Source organism: Danio rerio, chromosome 19 (genome assembly GCF_049306965.1).
Source record: "Danio rerio strain Tuebingen ecotype United States chromosome 19, GRCz12tu, whole genome shotgun sequence".
NCBI lineage: Eukaryota > Metazoa > Chordata > Actinopteri > Cypriniformes > Danionidae > Danio > Danio rerio.
Window position 1 is genome coordinate 5813255 of NC_133194.1, and position 21746 is coordinate 5835000.

A 21746-nucleotide genomic window follows, 5' to 3' on the forward strand; every position below is an offset into this window, starting at 1 on the left:
ATATTCCCTTTTCAAGTCGATAAACTCGATCTCTCGTGTATGAAGGATGTAAAAACCTGCCATGTGAAAAACCACACCGATCTTAGTTCAAGTCGCGCTGATCTTAGTTTGGTTTGAACACAAGCAGAGGTGAGCAGCTGTAGGTAGCAGTATCCACCCTCATGACATAATTTAGCGGACCTAGTTGAAACCCAGACAGGCAGTCAGGCAGCATAATAAAGAGAGTGCTGCAAAGCACATCAAATGATCAGTATTTAAAGGGCCATGACACCCCCCACTTTCGGTTAAAGTCTACTTCAGAATTTTTTCAAAAGATGCATGATTAATGGGCATGGAGCTCCGCCAGCATCGGGCAGGAGTGGGCGTGGCCAGCAGGGGAGAACGTGAGCGAATAACGAAGCTAGCTCACAAAAGGAGACAAACCGTGAGGAGACGCACGAGTTTATAGTTTACAAAGTTAAAATGCAAAGAAATAAACAGTGATTTAATGCCCTGCTACATTTGTTATTCGTAATTTCATATACACATGACCACAATTTATATCATTATGAAGATAAGTGTGTTCATGTTAACACTATAAATGAGAATTCTTCCTCGATCCCCGTATGCAGCAGACTCAGTGCAGCAGGTCTCCTGACCTGTCTATTTTAAGCATTAGCCCTGCTGGTAATCTGGAGGATTTAGGCAAACACAGCAGCACCGTGATGTGTCTGAATGTGAATGAACTGATAAAAGACGGCGTCCGCCATTCTCTAATTCTCGTGCTGCTCTCCCGACAAAAATGCTAGCAGCACACACACAGCTTTGCTGTATGATCGGCCCTGACAAGATCGCGGGGGAAAACATGCAACAAACCCCGTGGATCATGGAAATAAACGCATATGAGCCTTCATGAACGGCTAAATACTGTGTGCCCGTGCAGTGGGTCCGTGACGTGTCTCTCAGTTTGGGCTTGACTCTGGTAGATCTGGCAGGTCTCATGAATAATTAAGCAGCCGGCTCTTCTCATAGGATAAGAAAACTCCGCTATGAATAATAATGAGAAACCGACGCGTCATCATTGCACTTGCAGTACTGCGCTACGTAGCCGATTTTGATCCCGCCCCAAAAATCATTTTAAACCCGGAAGCTGAAATTAGCTGACAAAAGCTCAAAATTATCCAGTTTTCCCCACAATTAAAGCTGACAGGTGCTAACATTGTCTTAACTGATGCTCAACACACACACATCTGTTAATATTAAAAAAAAAAGTTCTCCAGGGTGTCCTGAACCTTTAAAGGGGGGAAAAAAGAAAAATAGATTAAATATATTATTTTTTATTAGACACACATCTGGTGCTTTTATTTGCTCCTGCTATACGTCCACAACTTCACACAGTGGGTTCAATTATCTTTTTAAGAAAAATATCAAAATGCTTTTGTAAACATCTATTTATTCTTTACACTGATTAAAAAAACGGCTACAATAATACTACTATAATTAGAAAAATCTGCTCTAACTGTAAAACTAAACAAATTGCTCTTGACACATGAAAGGGCCAAGCATGCAGCCCACAACAAGGTGTAAGTTATTGCGTGTCATATTTAACAAACCGTTTACTGCGAATTTTATGTAATTTAGCTTAAATGGATAATTGAATATTAATTAGATGATGTCATTACGCTGCTGTGCCGTCAGCCAATCGTTGCATTGCTGATCTTGATTTCGAGGATTGATAGATCAGTCCTTCACAACACACACAGCAATCTCAGATCAGTTCATCCAGACAGTTGAATCTGATTGAACTTGTTTGAAGAACCAAATTAGCCAGAGATCAGTTATCAAGATTAAAAGATCCAGGATCTGCCAAATCATCTTAGATCATTTAAGCGAGCTACGAAGAACAGACCCCTGTTGTTCATATCGCAAAGAAAACAAAATATGCAGTCCTAATTGATACAGTGTGTGTGTGTGTATAATTGTGAGTTGATGTTCTTTTCCAGTCGACCGTACACTAATAAGGTGATCACACTGTGGTATCGCCCGCCTGAGCTGCTACTGGGGGAGGAAAGATACTCACCTGCTATTGATGTCTGGAGCTGCGGGTGAGACAGAAGTCTGATTGCCATCATCTCATTACATTTACACCCAAAGTGATTTAAAATAGTAATATTTTTTTTTTGTGTGTGTGCTTTTGTTTAAAGGTGTATTTTAGGCGAGCTCTTCACTAAGAAACCAATTTTCCAAGCCAACCAAGAGCTTCTCCAGCTTGAGCTGATTAGGTGTGTTTGGATGTGTGTTTTTGTCAGTCTAATGCTGAAGGATGGAGAAAAGGGCTTCAGTTGAAATGCTGTTTGTCTTCTTTTCTCCCCCGATCAGTCGTTTGTGTGGTAGTCCATGTCCTGCTGCTTGGCCAGATGTAATCCGGCTGCCGTACTTCAATACCATGAGACCCAAGAAACAGTACAGGCGACGCTTACGAGAGGAGTTCTCTTTGTAAGTTCAACCTGATTCCTAAAACACATCCACTGCGAACATAACAGACTGTTCGGTTAATGATGGAGGTTTCTTTGACGAAAAATACCGTAAATTATATATATTGTGATTTATATTTTACAATATTTGAGTGTGTTTTCAAATGTCATTTTAATCCTGTGATGCAAAACTTTGTGTTGTTACTCCAAACTTAGTGACACGTGAATGTTGATCATTTCAAGAACTATTTCTCATTGTTATTAATGTAGAAAACAGTGCTGATTAATAGCTTTGATTAAACATTTTTCAGGATGCTTTGAATCGTGTCCTGAGCAAACTTCACAAACGCTGCATCCTTAATAGTTTGACACTGCTGTGATTTGGCTTTAAATGCATAAATACTCTGTACATATTAAATGATCTACAATCAGGGTTCATACATTCCTGGAAAAATCATGTAATTTTGACAAGGCATTTTCCAGGTCTGGAAAAGTTTTGAGAAAATAAATAAAGCCAAAATGTTTTGATAAAGTTATGGATATTTGTTATGCAAATATCACCGGCCACTTTATTAGGTACACCTTACTAGTATCGGGTTGTGCCCCTTTTGCCTTCAGAACTGCCTTATGCTGCGTTTACACCAGACAAGCGCGAGTGATTTACATGTTAAGTCAATGCAAACGCGTGAATAGACATCCTGCGGCGCGATACGTGCGTCTGGCACGGGGCGAATTGAGCGTTTGACACGCTTAATGAGCGTTTCGCGCGACGTTCTCGAGTTCGAAAATCTGAACTTCAGCGGACATTCGCGCCGCGTTAACCAATCAGAAGCTTGCTCTTGTGGGGGCGTGATTGTGACGTAGAACCTGTTGATGGTGTCCCAGGGGAAATCCTCCAGGCGACACCGACAACAAGTCATCAAACTGGGCTTGGCTCAGTCAGAAGCACCGCCGAAAGCCTCCGTCATCCAGGTTCAGTTTCTGGAGGAGTTTATGAGCTCACAGAGCTGGATGCACCTCTGAAAGGATGTAGTGGACTCAGACACGGCCCTAAACGTATCGACGCTGTTTTTTAGTCTTCATAAAGCACATAAACACTGTTATTTTCTTAATAAAATCCATGTTAGCCATTTAGCTATGAGACTAGAGTCACCGGGCAGACAGAAGCCCTGCCCATCACGCGAATCCGCGTCTGTTCTGAAGTGAATTTGACACGCGAATGAAGCGGGGTTTGACGCGCGAATGAAGCGAGTAAACTCAAATCTTCACGCGGCAATTTACCAGAGATTTATCCGCACGTTCCGCGTCTGGTGTGAACACAGCATTAATCCTCCGTGGCATAGATTCAACAAGGTACTGGAAATATTCCTCAGACATTTTGGTCCATATTGACAGGACAGCATCATGCAGTTACTGCAGATTTGTCGGCTGCACATTCATGATGTGAAACTCCCATTCCACCACATTCCAAAGGTGCTCTATTGGATTGAGATCTGGTGACTGTGGAGGCCATTTGAGTGCAATGAACTCATTCCTCAAGAAATCAGTCCGAGATGATTCACAATTTGATATGGCGAAAATTCTGACCCTACCATCTGAATGTTGTAGCAGAAATCGATACTCATCAGACCAGGCAACATTTTCCAGTCTTCTATTGTCCAATTTTGGTGCGCCTGTGCGAATGAATATTTTATATTTTTCGGACGATTCTCTGTAACCCCTAGAGATGGTTGTGTGTGAAAATCCCAGTAGATCAGCAGTTTCTGAAATACTCAGACCATTCCGCCTGGCTTTAACAACCATGCCACGTTCAAACACACTTAAATCACCTTTCTTCCCCATTCTGATGCTCAGTTTGACCTGCAGCGGATCATCTTGACCATGTCTACATGCCTACAGTAAATGCATCGAGTTGCTGCTATTTGATTAGCTGGTTAGAAATTTGCGTTAACAAGCAGTTGGACAGGTGTACCTAATAAAATGGCCGGAGAGTGTATTTGAGATCTTAATCTTAATTAAGTTTTAAATACAATTGTGTCTCTTCATGTGACATTCTTTGTGGGGGGTTAAAAATCAGCTCGCAGTTTCAGCTTTGCCTCTCTTTTATTCATCGTAATTGAATCTACATTTTAAGTGTCGTGTCCAGAAGCACTCTCTAGCTATAGGGAAGATTACATGTGTTAATTTGTACTATTCGTATAAATATTGTGAAAACACAAGCCAACGTTTCTACAATTTTCACACAGACAGCAAGATACCTTCTAAACTATTCTACAGATATAAAAATAAATATGAACTAAATTGTCACTTATTTGTGATATGCTGCAATAAATTTGAATGCGCATGTTTTGTAAATGGACAATATGTGGACATTACATAAAAAATTGAGTCCTAAATATTTACCTGGAATTTTAGTATTGTATGAACAGCTTTTATTTGAAATCTAAAAATATTTACCGATGTTTCATGAATTGTATGCACTTTTCAACTTTCGGCTCATCTTCGTTCTTTGTGTGTGTGTGTGTGTCCTCGACTAATCAAATGAAGGTGTTTGCTAGAGTTCAGAAACTGTGCCTGCTGATAAAGAGAATAACTCCTGCTGGAGCTAGCTTATGCTTTTTTCCGATCTCCTACAGCAGAAACTGACTAAAAAGATATATATTAGGACCCCTGTACGAATTGCCCAGTACTTTATAATCTTAGTGTGTGTTTGTAGTCTGCCCACCCCTGCTCTTGACCTGCTGGACCACATGTTGACGCTGGACCCCTCGAGACGCTGCACAGCCGAACAGGCTCTCGCCAGCCAGTTTCTTTGTGATGTGGAGCCCAACAAGATGCCTCCGCCAGAGTCAGTGCACTCACAGACACTCAGCAAATAAATCTTAATTAACTCAACAAATATAATACAAGCTGTTTGTTCTTTTGTAAATGCAAACTTGTGGTGTCTCTTTAGTTTGCCTCATTGGCAAGACTGTCACGAGCTCTGGAGCAAGAAGCGACGGCGGCAGAGGCAAAGCGGAGTTTCTGAGGATCTTCCTGTCGCCAAAGTCCCCCGAAAGGAACCCGCAGGAGCTTCAGGAGGGGAAAACAGTCGCCCGCCACCGAGTCCACCTCCGCCACCGTCATCGGCCCATCCTGCAGCCGCTAACACAATAGCCAGTGAGCTGGAAGGTGGGCCATTAATTGACTATTCTTTAATTGAAGCAGAAAGTAATGCAGGCAGGCAGTAAGAGGAACTGGACTGTTGAGGTGGGTAGGTCAGCACCATGTGACTTCTGGTTGAAATGCTTATGGGCAAACAAGATTGAGAAAATGGATGCTTGCTGTTTGCATGCCTAAAACTGCCAGCCAATATTCTCTATGCACAAACACTACTCTTTTGATATGCCAAAAAACTATATTTTGCCAGATCATTGTGTCGTTGGCTTCACAAAATAATTTCTGAAATCATTACATTATTTTATTGTGAAAGGCTAGTTAATTTAACCAGTTAAACTCTGCGGACCCAGTCCGTGACGTCATCGACTTTCACTTTAAGATTTAAAGGGCTAGCATTGCACCAGACCCCTTTAAGTGGTTTCGTTTGAAAGCGTAGAATATATATTGTATGCATGTATGCATCACTTTGGTTTATGCATCACTTTGGATACCCGAGCTGGGTGTTTTACATTGGTTCATTTATATATTTTTCGTATGACACATGTACAAGTTAAAGCTCAAATGAAAAGCTCTTGCCGGTGCTCATACAGTTCTAGCATTCTTTTTACTGAATTATATTCACATGTCAAACAGTTGCCGAATGCATCACGGTGTTTCCATGGCGCAGAAGTGAAAACATAATCATTTATGATCAATAAGCAGCCCCAGATAGCACAGACAGCTGTCATCTCTTACCTTATGATGTGTGCAGCACTGTTGCCTCACAGCAAGAACGTCACTGGTTCCAGTCCTTACCAAGCCAGCTGACATTTCTGTGCGAAGTTTACACGTTCTCCCTGTGCTCATGTTTCCCCCAGGTTCCCCGGTTTCCTCCCACCGTCCAAAAACATACAACTTAAGTTAATTGACTAATCCAAATCAGCACCATAGGCATGCTCTTAGTAAGTACAGGGCTCGAAATTAACTTTTTTACTTGGTAGCATCGATGCTCCCAACTACAAATATTTAGGAGCACCAAAAAAATTTTAGGAGCACCAGAAAAAATTTAGGAGCACCCACCAAAAATGAATGAGCACCGCTGCAAATAGTTTTTTAAGGGATTTATTGTATTTTAAAACAACATCAATAGGACTGACAAAAACCAGAAACAACTATCTAACTAATGCTGCGAAGACATTGATATTTGTGTGCAATAATTCCAAAATGAATGTCTAATAATTAGGCCATAGAATATTAATGATGATAAAAAATGACAATAATAGTAATGAATTCCATTTCTCATTATGATACTGCCTTGAATGTGCATGAATGTAGGTAATCTGCTATAAAAAGTCTGTTACTTTATGAAAAATAATTGTATAGTTTGCATCAAACAAAAATGAAGCATTGCAGTAAGAAATATTTATTTTGTACTGCTGTTTTTATATGCATGTCAATTTAATAAATAATATTTCTGCTACAAAACAAACAAAAGATTATAATAAATCATTCAATTCAAAGACGAAAGCTGCAAAGCAGTCATCAGTAAATAAATAAAAAAATAATATACACCTCAAAAAAAGAATAGACAAAAGAAAGTAAGTAAAGTCTCACTTCTATCACTCTGTAAAAGTTTTGGTTTCAGTTTGTGTCAATTTAAAGGTTCAGTCTGAGCTGATTTTCATTTTTCTGTGTTAGTGGAAAAGCAGGCGAGTCAGCCGACCTATTTTATGAGCAGGCAGAGCAGGATTCTTGCGTCAACCATCGGCGCAATACCGGTCTTTGTTATGAGCCGCAGTTTCAGTGTAAACTTAGTAAAGGCAAGCTTCTTCGGCGATGATATGTACAGTATTAGATTTGACTTTTAGCGGACATTTGCGCTGAACACGCAGTGAATGCAACGCATGGAGATTCGGGCACCTTCTCCAAGAAGCGCGTACTCGATTGATCTCAGCTGGCGGATCATTATTCACCACGTGACGTGTCATGATCGCTTTCATCTGCGCCTCAACTTTAGGTGGGGTTTGCAAACCTGTGTGCTTTAAGTCTTTACTCTTTAGCCGTTTGCATTTCCCGTGGTCATAAAAGCTCCTTCCCTGTCATCTGACAGCGGAATACCTTGAGTGAATGACAGCTAATATGAACCAATATAGCGGCAGGGAAGAGTGATTCAGCACGTTTTTACAAAAAATCAAAACAGGTCGCACTACAACCATTATCTGCAGTCGCACTAATGCGCCCAAATATATTATGAGGTCGCATAGATTAATTTTCGGGCGCATATGCGACCAAAATGGTCGCAATTTCGAGCCCTGAAGTAGTTATCTTTTTAGAGCAGTCTCTATCTGTTCATTAGCTACTACAGCAGGGGAGTTCTCGAGATCTACCTGAGCTCAAACTCCCCTCTTGCCTTGCAAATGGGAGGGAGCCCCGGGCTCGAGGATCTTATGAGCTCAGGGCTCTCTCGGGACAGCATGCCAGACAAGCTTTATAATCAATCATGAGTTAAGTGTGAACTCTTGAAATAATATAAAGAAGAGGATTGAACAAATAGAAATTTGAAATCGTGCTGGAAGAAGTTAGTAGAAGCTCAAACAGGAAACCTTTAATAATTACAGTGAAAAAAGTCGGGGGGAAAAATAATACATATAATAAAATAATAAGGAAAATGATCATATAAAAGGGAAGGGGGCTGGAACCAAAAGCTTTTTATTTTTTGACGTCTCCTTGATTAAAATTCATTCATTCATTTTCTTGTCGGCTTAGTCCCTTTATTAATCCGGGGTCGCCACAGCAGAATGAACCGCCAACTTATCCAGCAAGTTTTTATGCAGCGGATGCCCTTCCAGCCGCAACCCATCTCTGGGAAACATCCACACACACATTTACACAAACACTCATACACTATGAACAATTTAGCCTACCCAATTCACCTGTACCGCATGTCTTTGAACTGTGGGGGAAACCGGAGCACCCGGAGGAAACCCACGCGAAGGCAGGGAGAACATGCAAACTCCATACAGAAACGCCAACTGAGCCGAGGTTCGAACTAGCGACCTTCTTGCTGTGAGGCGACAGCCCTACCTACTGTGCCACTGCCTCGCCTTGATTAAAATTAGTAAACCTTTAAGTTTGTGCCCAAAGTCTGATGGTGTCCTCTCTTGCACCATGGATGTGTTTCAATATGACGTTAAAGTATACTTTGTGAATTTGTGTTAAGTTTTTACTGCCAATTCCACGTATGTGACATTTGATGTCATTTGTTCCTCTGTATTGTGCAGTCTTAAAGCTGTTGTGTTTTCCATGAATTGTCGTCATATATAACCGGTTCTCTGCAGGTCTGGGAGCCGCAGCGGAGCAGTTGAACCAGACGGAGCTGGCGGTGCTGCTGAACCTGCTCCAGGGCCAGTCAGACAATCTGAGCATCCCGCAGATGGCAGAGATTCTGCGCAGCTCCTCGTCTGAAGCCTCCACCTCAGTCCTGTCCCGGACCCCAGCCGCCCCCTCCACCCCTGAGCCTGACACTGCGCAGCAGCTCGAACTGCTCAGCCAGCTCTCCACCCTAATCCAGTCCTCTAACGTCCCACAGCCGGCAGATGCCCCGCAGGAAGACCAGGCCGGCATCCTGGCGCTCCTATTGGAGCAGCTGATCAAGGCGCCGGCGGCAGAGGCGGAGCGGGCCGATGAGAGCAACGGGGTTCCACCAGAGGAGGGCGCTGCACATGCCGGCTCCGCTTCTGTCACGAGTGCCGATAGCGAGGGCAAGTGTTAGTTAAGTCTATAGGGGGCGGGGCTTGTCTAGGCGAAAGCTGTGATTGGCTGCAGCTACATAGGCGTGGCTTGGAATGTCTCATTAGCATGGCCGATAATGTGGGGCCCACCCACATTTAAGAAACGATACGCTTTTTCTTGCAGAGATGTTTTTTCTCTCTCTCTGTTGTTTTTGTTTTCTTCCTAAAAATCTTCCTAAGGGGGAAACGTTTAATTAGTCGGGAACTGCAGGCTAACGAATAGAGAAATAAATCGTCATGTTCATTCGACAAATCCAGATGTTTATTTCCTGCTTTCGTGAGTTTTATGGTTTTTAGTTTTTTTTTTTTTTCATAGGAATAAAATGCCCAGAGCGCCGTCTGCGTGCCACCCGTTCACAGCAGACTTTATGTATGTGTGTGTGTGTGTGCAGAAATGAGCTCGCAGACAGGAAGCGGGAGTTCTTCATCTGTTGGCACACACTGCAAGTCCTCGACAGATGGTTACGGTGTTTGCGTTCAAATGTCACTCTTTTAAAGCCAGATTAAACAGAAATAAAGAGCCGTTTTGGACACATCTCTACTTATGTGTGTCTGTTCTAGTACACTCACTAAAACAACACTTACCTGGAGAATTAAGATGAGCAGCGTTTGCGACCGCCCACTTGCATCCTTCTTTAAGCATTTATTAATTAATTAAAGCACAGTTGGGGGAATCTTAAAATCTTGTCACGAATATGCTTCGGTCACAACTCACCTCTGAACTGAACATTTCACATTTGCACAGAGAAATAAATAATGAAAAGGATTTCTGGTTGTGTTTGAGTAAAATTGGTTTTGTTTTATTCTATAAATAACAGAATTTTATCCAAAATTAAGTTAAAAATAATTATTTAGACCATTTTCTATGCATAACAGAAATTATGCTATGTTAGGGCTGGGCGATATGGCTAAAATGCAGTCTCGATTATTATCTTCCATATTGAACGATACCAATATAAATATTTTGATATAAGTTGTTTATGCTTCCACATTGAAATGAGTATCCCAACAATAACTAAAGCCACAAAAATAAGAGGTTTACAACATATTTTCGGCTGATAAAACTTTTTGATTCTCATTGTTGCACATTTCTGCTGTGTAATTGGCTCTTAGATCGTTATCCGCTTGTTAAGTGGTGACGTGTATGTAACGTGTGTATACTGTTTCCGGGTCCAAGCTGCACTCATTTGAGTGGAGAAATCATTCGTTTATGATCGCGTTTTATTCCCATCACACATTAAAGTTAATTTTACATAAAGTCATAGTGTACACAACAATCTCTGGGCTTGCTGCATAACAAATACCAAAATTTTAACAATTTATAAAAAATTAATCACTTTCTGGCCATCAGATATTAGGCATGGACATATATATATTGTGATCGTGATTTTCGAAAGCCTTAAATCGCTTTCTAAACATTTATTATTACCATATAACATTTATTAGTACCAAAAGTACATATTAATATTTTACTCAAATCCAAACCCATTAAATGCAGAGAAATTGACCATTTTTAAGCTCCTAATGTTTTTCCAAAGCTGAAATTTTTTATTTATTATTTATTACATTTTTAGTGTGAAAGTATTTTGAATTCTTACAATATTAGATTTTTTTTTAATTAAGATATTCTAGGTATGTTATCAGACATTTATTATAAAATAAAGTCAATATTAACCTTTTACTCAAACCCAAACCTATAAAATCCAGAGAAATTGACCATTTTCAAGCTCTTTTATTCTTTTCAAAGCTGAAGTTTTTTATTTTGTTATTTATTACATTTTGAGTGTGAAACTATGCGTTACGAAAGGCAAATTATATAGAAGAGGAAAAATTCTTAATATTTGGAAATTTAAGATACTTTAGGCATGTTAAGGAGACCTTCCTTATAAATTAAAGCAAATATTAACATTTTACTCAAACCTGAACCTATTAAATCTACAGAAATTGACCATTTTTAAGCTCCTACATTTTTTCCAAAGCTGATTTTTTTTTTATTATTACATTTTGACTGTAAAACTTTCCTTTATAAAAGGCAAATGATATAAAAGAGGAGAAATGCTTATTCATATTTGGAAATTTCAGGGTTTAGACTTTTATTATAAAATAAAGCAAATACTAACATTTTACTAAAACCCAAACCTTTTAAATCTAGAGAAATTGGCCGCTCAATTTTTTTTAGTGCTAAGGTTTTTCATTATTACATTGTGAGCGTAAAACTTAGCTTTATAAAAGGCAAATGAATTAAAAGAGGAAAAATTTGTATTAATATTTGAAATATTTGGAAATTTCAGATATTCTAGGCATGTTATGAGACTTATTATAAAATAAAGCAAATATTAACATTTTACTCAAACCTAAACCCATTTATTCCATTAATTAAATTAACCATTATTAAGCTCCTATTTTGTTTTTTATTTACATTTCGACTGTTAACCGCATTATGAAATAATGCATATTGAAAGGCAAATGATATAACATGACTTTACAGTGTCCCATATTATTAATTTAGCATAAATCCTCTTTCTTCTTGCAAAGTATATTTGATGTTAGTGGTGAAAGCTGACGCAAGCATATTCTTGACATATTTGAGACTGATACTGATTCTCATCTAGTTGCTTTCTGCTGGTGTTAATCCGGCTTAATGAAGTTTAATTAAGATCGTCTGACCTTCTCTTGCGTATGAAACTCTCACATGCTTTTGTCTTCACTCTCAGTTCCTCATTGCTCGTTTTTTCTTTTTTTCCTCTCTCTGCCCTCTTTTCACATGCTCTCTGGGTTTTTAATCTGTGAATACACATTAACACACACTGTAATAAAAGCCTTACTGTGAGACGAGTGTCAAATAAATGATAGCTGCACTTTTACACATTTTCCTGCTTGATAGATTCGGGAAAATTGTTTGGGAGTTTTTTCATTTTTATTTTCTATCAGATCATAACACTCCAGAAATTTGTTGCATCCATTAAATGTTGTGTTCGCATGTTACTTTCCTTTTTGAACACAAGGAACACATATATTGTGGTGTAATTTACAGCGTAGTGTTTTTAGATTCAAGTTTTACCAATCTATGACCCAACACTTTAGATCATAGGTCCTAAATTGGAGTTTTGCTCCAACCCTAATGAAACACAGCTCATCCAACTAATCAAGTTGTTCAAGACTACTAGAGACCATTAAGCAGGTGTGAGTTGAAGGTGGTTAGAGCCAAACTCTGCAGAGCTGCAGCCCTTTTGAGACCATTGCTTTAGATCAGGGGTGTCCAAACTCTTTAGTTTAGCTCCAACTCTAATCAAATACACCTGAACCAGCTAATCAAGCTCTTACTAGATAAACTTGAATCCTCATGGCAGTGTGTAGAAGCGAGTTAGAGCTAAACTCAGCAGGACACCAGCCTTCCAGGACTGAGTTTGGACACCCCTGCGTTAGATATACAAAGACTGCTATCATAACACTTGAATAGGGGAAAGAAAGGTGCCCAGAAGTGTCCTCAGATGCACACCTTAATTAAGGATATATATATATATATATATATATATATATATATATATATATATATATATATATATATATATATATATATATATATATATATATATATATATATATATATGAACAATAGGAACAAAATTTTTCCTGTTTAACCCCTAACTGTCACTCAGCTTTTAAACATGAAGTTAAAAATAAGTTAAATTAATTTTATACATAAAATTTAGATTTTACAAAACATGTTTTAGCCTAAAATTGATGAAAATATCTGAACAAAATTTACTCCAAATTTGAAGTTGATATCTTAAAAAATAGGCTTTCAGTACGATTTTGTTTGGCTGCACTTCCAAACATGACCACTAGGTGATATGCAGTTTACATCGATGACCACACAAGGGCACCCCCTATGTTTTGAGAAATATTAACTATTTCTTTTTCTTCCTGTTGACAATATTTGTGAAGTCAACATACAATTTTAAAATTAATATAGGCAGATTGGCAATATTTGATTTGAATTTAACCTCTAAAAAACATCTAAACTCAATTTTACAAGTGGATTGCTGTAGCAAAGTAATTTAGTACCATTTTGAATGCTGTACAATATGTATCAGCAAATTAATAAAAAACTGTTGCTCATATCTATAAAAAAAATCCCTCACCATGTATGAAAATTAAAAAGTTTTCAAATATACAGTTAGTCATGATTGCTATAGACTACAATATTACGATTTAAAAATGTAACCTTAAAAGGTCCCTTAGGTTGTAGGGTGACATTAAATGCATTTCAATCTGTTACTCTTCCAAAATAACAACGCAAAATAATGAAAAAAAAATTGTGGTTAAAATATGCATTCAGAAGTCTTAGACGGTTCCAAAAATATATAGTTGGTATTGATCAATCAGTGGTGGTGGGATGATGACAGTTAAGGGGTTAAGTAGATTGCATGATTGAAATAGCTGCAGGAGATGTGTTTTAAAGACAGCCGCTGACTGTGAAACTATTTGCCCTAAAGCAACACTCAACTTTTTGTCTGGGAGGGGGGTGTTAGACCTCTCATTTTACAACTACCTTAAAGATTAACAATTTATGAGTTGAGTTTTTACCATTTCTGAATCTATTCAGCCGATCTCTTGGTCTGGCGGTAGCACTTTTTGCTTAGCTTAGCATAATTTATTGAATCAGATTAGACCATTAGCATCTCAAGTTTTTGCATAATTTTCTTATTTAAAGCTTGACTCTTTTGTAGTTACACTAAGACCAACTGAAATTGAATGGATATTATTTTTTAGGCTGCCTTAGCAAGGAACTCTCATTCTGGTGTAAGTTTTAAGGATTTTTTTTACCTTACCATGACAGCAGCAGGCGGTATGGTATTACACAGCACCTGAAAATAGTCCCTGAATGCATAACAGCTAAACCAGGGGAGCCCAAACTCGGTCCTGGAGTGCCGAGGTTCTGCATATTTTAGTTCCAACCCCAATTAAACACACCTAAACTAGCTAATCAAGCTCTAGGTATACTATAAACTTTCAGAAAGGTGTGTTGAAGGAAGTTGGAACTAAACTATGCAGGACACCGGCCCTCCAGAACTGACTTTGGACACCCCTCAGCTAGACTATCTCCTTGCAGCCTTGGTACTTTGTACACAATGTAATTACAGAAGAGTCAGGCTTTAAATAGGACAATTATTGCCACTTTTTTGTGTGTGAGAAATGCTAATGGTCTAATCTGTTTCAATGATTTATGCTAAGCTAAGTACTCCCACCAGACCCAGAGATCAGCTGAATGCGTAAAACTGAACGGTTTAATTGTTGGCGACTTATAAAATGAGCCTTTTTTTTTTTTTTTTTAACTGGAGACTTTGCAACTATTTCCATATAAAATGTGTAATATTAGTGTTAATAAACTTAAATTAATTAGTGCAATTAGTACAACTTGATTCACATAAATGAATAAATGTATAATTCACAAATTGGTTTGCACATAAATAAGAGACTGAAGGATAATGAATGAATGGTTTTGCGCATGTATCTAGAGAGTGTTTTTCTGATGTTTTAGCAGTATTTATGAGCGCACATTTTAGTTTCACATACAAGAAATCTAATCAGTATGTCAAACTGAATGAGAAACAGGAAGCATGCTGTGACTTGTCAAAGCAACACTTCAAAGTTTGAAGCTACAATTTTGCGAAGATATCTGCCACGTTTTAATCTTACACTGAAAAAGGAATTCAAAGATGATTCCTTCGATTTACTATATATTTTTTTTGCGTTAAGTGGTTGTAAACAATTTATTTTGGCTGAATTTAAACCAACAAATTATGTTGAACATTGTTAAATTTAAGTTGTTTGTTTAAATTCAGCCCAAATAAATAGTTTGCAACCGTTCTGTAACATTTTTGCAACATTTCTGCAACATTTTTTTCAGCGTACATAAAGTAGCTGAGTATCTTCTTCAAAAGACTAGAATTGAATAACTCTTACTGATTGCACAGCGCAACAGTGATTCTCAGCAGTTTTGTCTTTCTGTCCAGGGATATATCTAAAGGTTTTTAAATCAAGATACTTTCACTTGACTAGCACAATTGCTTTCTGAAAACCTGTGATGTTGATCAGAAGGAAGTGAGATTGAATCAAGAATATACATTATTTCTTATTATATTTAAATTGAAAAGTAGTATTTAAAACCCCACTGGGTATAAACTCACTTGTTTAATTCATCAGAAAAGTAGACTTTATTTACATTCCACAGTTTCTCAATTTCAGATTTCGATTTCTCAAGTAATTTAATCTTGACCTAAAACAAATGCCGTGGCCATATATTTTTGTTAGTTTTATTTGTTGATTTTTTATTTTTTTTTTGGCTTGCTGTGTTTTCAATATGACTAAGAAAAAGCCTTCTATCGTTATTAAAGCAGATAGACCTGAATAACTAAATGCCAGTTTATTTTAACCCAATTTTAGGTTTAATATGTACTAACCCAACTGCAGGGATCATTAAAAAAAATCTAATAGTAGGACCAAATTTACCCTAATGTTTGGTCTAGTCCATTTTTTTATTTCTCAAGTAAATTAATCTTGACTTAAAAGAAATGCTGTGACCAGATATTTTTGTTAGTTTTTATTTATTTATTTATTTTGCTGGCAATGTTTTCACTAAGATAAAGCCTGTTGTCATAATTGGAGCTGAGAGGCCTGAATGACTAAATGCCAGGTTATTTCAACCCATTTATTGGTGTAATATGGATTAATCCAACTGCAGGAATATATATATATATATATATATATATATATATATATATATATATATATATATATATATATATATATATATATATATATATATATTTATTAAAAAAAAATTATATATATATATATATATATATATATATATATATATATATATATATATATATATATATATATATATATACACACACACACACACACACACACACACACACATATAGTGTTTTGTTTAAGATAAAGCCTTTTTATTTCATTATTGGAGCAGAGAGCTGTGAATGACTAAATGCTGGGTTATTTCAACCCAATTATGGGTGTAATATGGACTAGCCCAACTGCAAGGTTGTTTTTTTTAATTTAATGAACGGGACTAAATTTAACCCAATGTTTGGCTTAGTCCATATTTCATTTCTCACGTAAATTAATCTTGACTTAAAAGAAATGCTGTGATCATGAATAGATTTGTAAGTTTTTATTTATTCATTCATTTAGTTATTTTGCTTGCTGTGTTTTCACTATGATAACGATAAAACTTTTTGTCATTGGAGCAGAGAAGCCTGAATGACTAAATGCCAGGTTATTTCAACCCAATTATGAGTCTAACATGGACTAAGCCAATTGCAGTCCATGTTTTTTCTTAGGTAAATTAATCGTGACTTTAAAGAAATGCTGTGACCATATATATTTTGTTAGTTTTGTTTACTTACTTTTTTATTTATTTATTTATTTATTTATTTGTTTGTTTTATATGCAATGTTTTGACTAAGATAAAGCATTTTTCAATATTGGAGCAAAGAGGCCTGAATGGCTAAATATGGGTGTAATATGGACTAATCCAACTGCAAGGATTTTTTTTTTATTCAAATAATAGGACCAGTTTAACCCAATGTTTGTGTTAGTCCATATTTTACCCAATTTTATGTTGAAATAACCCACCAGTTTTTAGAGCAATGACATTCAATATTAATATTTTCTAGTTTATGATCAAGTTTGAAGTCTTTGTATCTCTTAGATGAATATATTATGTTGTTTATATACACCTAAATAGCCAAAGCAGAATCTAAAGTGGAAATAAAATTAAATGCTTTTCCTCACCACCTCCCGACACCCCCAAAATACAAGAAAATTATATAAAAATAGCATATTAGTATTATTTATATACAATGGATTACGATAAGACTGAATATAATAGTTTAATAAGCAAAATATTATTGACGATTAATTAGAAAAATCAAGGATAAGACACACAGATGCCACATCAGTCTTAATCTACAAGAAAACACACTCGATCTGGCCGTTTTAGTTAGTTTCAGCACAAAAAAAAGTGTTTCGAATCAATTTTCTCCATTCCCAGTCACTATTATTATTATTAATTGTTCTCCTGCATTCAATGTTTTATTATCATTCTCGTAAATATGATTCATTTTAAATAATTTATTGTTTGTTCTCAGAATTATCTATTAACAATTGGAGTATGTGTTCTTTCATTAAAACAATAATAAATCTGTTCCTGTAGCTCATTTCATTTTTTATTTATTTTTATTTTTTTAACCAAAGCAAAGTAGTTTTACCTGCCTCAGAACTGCATAGCTGAATAATCTCTCGAATATCGAGCCTGGATTTATTAAATATATATATATATATATATATATATATATATATATATATATATATATATATATATATATATATATATATATATATATATATATATATTGCTAGCTTAAAGACAATCCAACCACTTTTAAAACATTGTAGTCAAATCTTTTTGCATGGTTGCTTGCTTTTAAACATTGGCCCGTCATGTTAGTGCATGTCTTTGATTCAGCTGGAGGCCAAAGAAAGACGGATCAGAACTTGACTTGACTCCAGGAATGATAAATCACCACTAATAGAGTCAAATTACATCCATTTAAACAAGACATTCACACACTAACGTGAGACACACCTCAGACTTCATAGGTTTTTCTTTTAAGATAGAACTAGAACTATCATTCAGTAAAAAAAGTTAAAGTCAATTATTCGCCCACCTGTGAATTTTTAAATTTTTTTAAATATTTCCCAAATGACGATTAAAAGCAAGGAAATTTTCACAGCATGTCTGATAATATTTTTTCTTCTGGAGAAAATCTTATTTTTTTTAATTTTTTGGCTAGAATAAAAGCAGCTCTTAACTTTTAAAAAACATTTTAAGGTTAAAATTATTAGCCCCCTAAGCAATATTTATTTTAATTGTCTAAAGAACAAATCATCAATAACAATCGATATACAATAACTTGCCTAATTACCCTAACCTGCCTAGTTAACCTAGTTTAAAAAGCCTTTTATGTCACTTTAAGCTAAATAGTAGTACATTGAAAAATATTATTTACTGTCATCACGGCAAAGAGAAAATAAATCCGTTATTAGAGATGAGTTATTAAAACTATTATGTTCATAAATGTCTTCTCTTTGTTAAACAGGAATTGGTAGGGGGAAAAAAAAAGAAAAAAAAAAAAAAAAAATATATATATATATATATATATATATATATATATATATATATATAAATGGGCGGCTAATAATTCTAATCTATCAATACTGTGTGCAATCTGAAGACCAAATGAAATAAAATATTAGTTATTTTTTGAGACATGCTATATATTCATTAATAATTGCTGTCGTTAGCAAAGCTCAGCCTTGAATAGCTAGAAACTACTTGGGTATGATTTGATTGCTATAATATATTTACTGTAGGTGGCTGAGTGGTTAGCACTGTTGCCTCAGCAAGAGGGTCGCTGGTTCGAGTCCCAGCTGGGTCAGTTGGCATTTTTTTGTGTGGAGTTTGCATGTTCTCTCTGTGTTGGTGTGAGTTTTCTCTGGGTGCTCCGGTTTCCCCCACTGTCCAAACACATGTGCTATAGGTGTATTGAATAAACTAAATTGGCCGCAGTGTATGCGAGTGTGTGTGAATGAGTGTGTATGGATGTTTCCCAGTACTGGGTTGCAGCTAGAAGGGCATCAGCTGCGGAAAATATATGCTGGAATAGTTGGCTGTTCTTTTTCAGGGGTTGCCACAGCGGAATGAAGGAAAATGAATGAAATTATTTTCCTATATACATCTATCAATACTGTATACAAAAACCAAATGAAATCAAACAATAGTTGTTAAGGTATATGGAAGTGCTATATATTGATTACTAATCGCTGCCATTAGTACAATTGTAGTTTTGTCAAGCCACGTTATTATTTACCTTTTATATTTGTTGGTATATTGTTTTTTTTTTCAATTTCATTTTATGTGCTTAAGTTCATATTATCTATACTTTTTAAAATAAAATTGTTTTTGCTTTTAGTGTAATTTGCCGTAAAATTCATAAATGAAATTTGAAAATGCTGCCATTTGCAAAGCTCAGACTTGAATACCTAGAGACTTCTTGAGTATGGATTGATTGCTATAATATATTGACTGTAAACATGGCTTATTATACACCTTTTGATGTGTTTTTAAATGGCTAATGTCCATATACTCTATAAATCAGCTGAAATATTTTTGTTTTCAAATTCATACTTCACACATTTAATGGAGCTGTATTCATTCATGTGATTTATGAGCAAATAAATCTGATATCTGCGTGTTATTTTATGTGCGCTTAAAAGTGGTCCGGAAATTTTAACATGTTATGTTTTGATTCGGCTCAATGTCAAAATCTGAATTTGTTCATTTTTAAATGTTAACTTTTAAATAAAATCAGTAATTTTTTATTACTTTATAGTTAAGTTGTATGAATAATCCTAACTCAATATTTAAAGTAAGAGCAATTAACACATTTTTGAATGACAAATTCTGAAGTTCAGCCTATTCATTTCATTTCAATTCATTACCTTACACTCAAGGAATGTTTTGCTGCTTGTTCAAACTAATTTAGAATGAGCTAAATCAATACAATTCTTGAGGGTGTTTTTGAGACAGCTTAATTGTTTTATGTTCAATCAACTTAGAATTGTAAAAACCATAAAGCCAACTTAATCTATTTACGTTAGAACAGCATGAAGGGGTTGAGGAACTCTGCATCTATTACATTGTGTACACTAAAAAATGTTGGGTTCCACACAATCGATCTGTGTTGTGAAATGAAACAATTAAGTAAACCTAATCTTTGTAGTTTTTACAAATTTAAGTGCATTGAACATAAAACAATTAAGTTCTCCTAAAAAAAAATCAAGAATTGTATAATATTATATATAATATTATTGACTAATATGCAAATATTTGTATGATTTATTGACTGTGCAGTTTGTAAAAAGTAATATTCTCTTTGTCTTTTACTAGATATAATATATGAGAGCCTTTCGTTATTTACCAAACCAATGGATCTAATTAGATTTGCATTGTTAGCCATAAATAAAAGTAAGAATGTTATTTTTTATTTCATGTTTTAAGTTATTAACTACTATACCCCCTAAAATCATTCCGCATAAATCTGCACATTTTTGCTAAATTCTGCGCAGAAAAAGTCCACAGATACCTTCTGGTCATACTACTTACCTAAATATACAAGTATACTGTAACCAGAATCAATTTAATATAATGTGCAACCCAATTTTCATCATTTCTATCTTTAAAATGCTGTGAAAGTGTCTTGATTATAGTTATAGTAGCATACCAATATATTGCATCTGACCTTAAGTCTTTTGTCTTTTATTTTTCTGGCAGATTCTGCATTGGTTAAGTCCGATGCGACAGACTCAAAGTCAACGAAACACACTGACGACTCCACACCAGACGTAGCAACACTGCTTCATCTGATTTCCCAGCAGGCCTCAGGAAGCAAAAGTCCTCCTGCAGACCTGCACCCCAATAAGGGACCCTCGTCTCCCCCGAGCCCCAGCCCTCCATCAGCCTCATCTGACGCCCCATCGCCCACCTCCAGCCTGGCAAACACTGCTTCAGAAACTCCGTTCACCCAGGACCAAGACTTGCGGTACACCCTAGGAGGAGCCGCCGGCCCTTCCTGAACCCCTACACTCAACTTTCGATTTTTTTTTTTTCAACTTAAAAGGGTTTGTTCACTCCAAATTTAAAGTTCTGGTGTCACTTACTGAGCAGAATGTCACAAATGAGGATATTTTTAATCAAATCTGACATTTCCGAAGCCCTAAACATTCATTTGATTTGAGTGGTTTAATTGATCACTGTATGATAAACACTTAATTTAGGCTTTTATTTACATATTAACACTAATACTGATCACTTTGTTTACAGATTTAGTCGCAGGAGCTCAAGCATGCTTGCTTGATGTGTGACAACCAATGAGGTTTGTTCTTGCGAGTCACATACATTTGCAAGAACCAATGAGGTTTATTTCCCTGCTTCATGCAGGTATGGTTGAGTCTCTTTTTGTTTGCTAGTGAAAGTCTGTTTATGAACGAGTGTCAACATGAAATCTTCATATAAAGTGACTCTCTCTTCAGAAGACTAGGATTAAACCACTTCATATTTATTTTTACACTTCATTTTTGGCTGAATAGACTACAGAAATCTCTCATATTATTAAAAATACCTTCATTTGTGTTTCTAAAATTAACAAATGTCTAATAGTTTTGGAGGGATATCAGTAAATGATAGCGTTAATTTAATTTTGGGGTGAAC

General features: G+C 36.2%; 1 protein-coding gene across 1 annotated transcript in view; it reads left to right on the top strand.

Annotated features, from left to right (window-relative positions):
* cdk12 (cyclin dependent kinase 12) overlaps positions 1–21746 on the top strand; it is a 49164-nt gene that overhangs the window by 26863 nt on the left and 555 nt on the right. Inside the window, exons 8-14 of the mRNA XM_003200531.7 lie at positions 1983–2084; positions 2184–2261; positions 2359–2475; positions 5170–5301; positions 5407–5624; positions 8930–9352; positions 20811–21746. The exon at positions 20811–21746 is cut by the window's right edge and continues 555 nt beyond it. Of these exons, the coding sequence (XP_003200579.2) occupies positions 1983–2084; positions 2184–2261; positions 2359–2475; positions 5170–5301; positions 5407–5624; positions 8930–9352; positions 20811–21112 (1372 nt within the window). The 3' untranslated portion in view covers positions 21113–21746. The remainder of the gene's footprint in view (positions 1–1982; positions 2085–2183; positions 2262–2358; positions 2476–5169; positions 5302–5406; positions 5625–8929; positions 9353–20810) is intronic.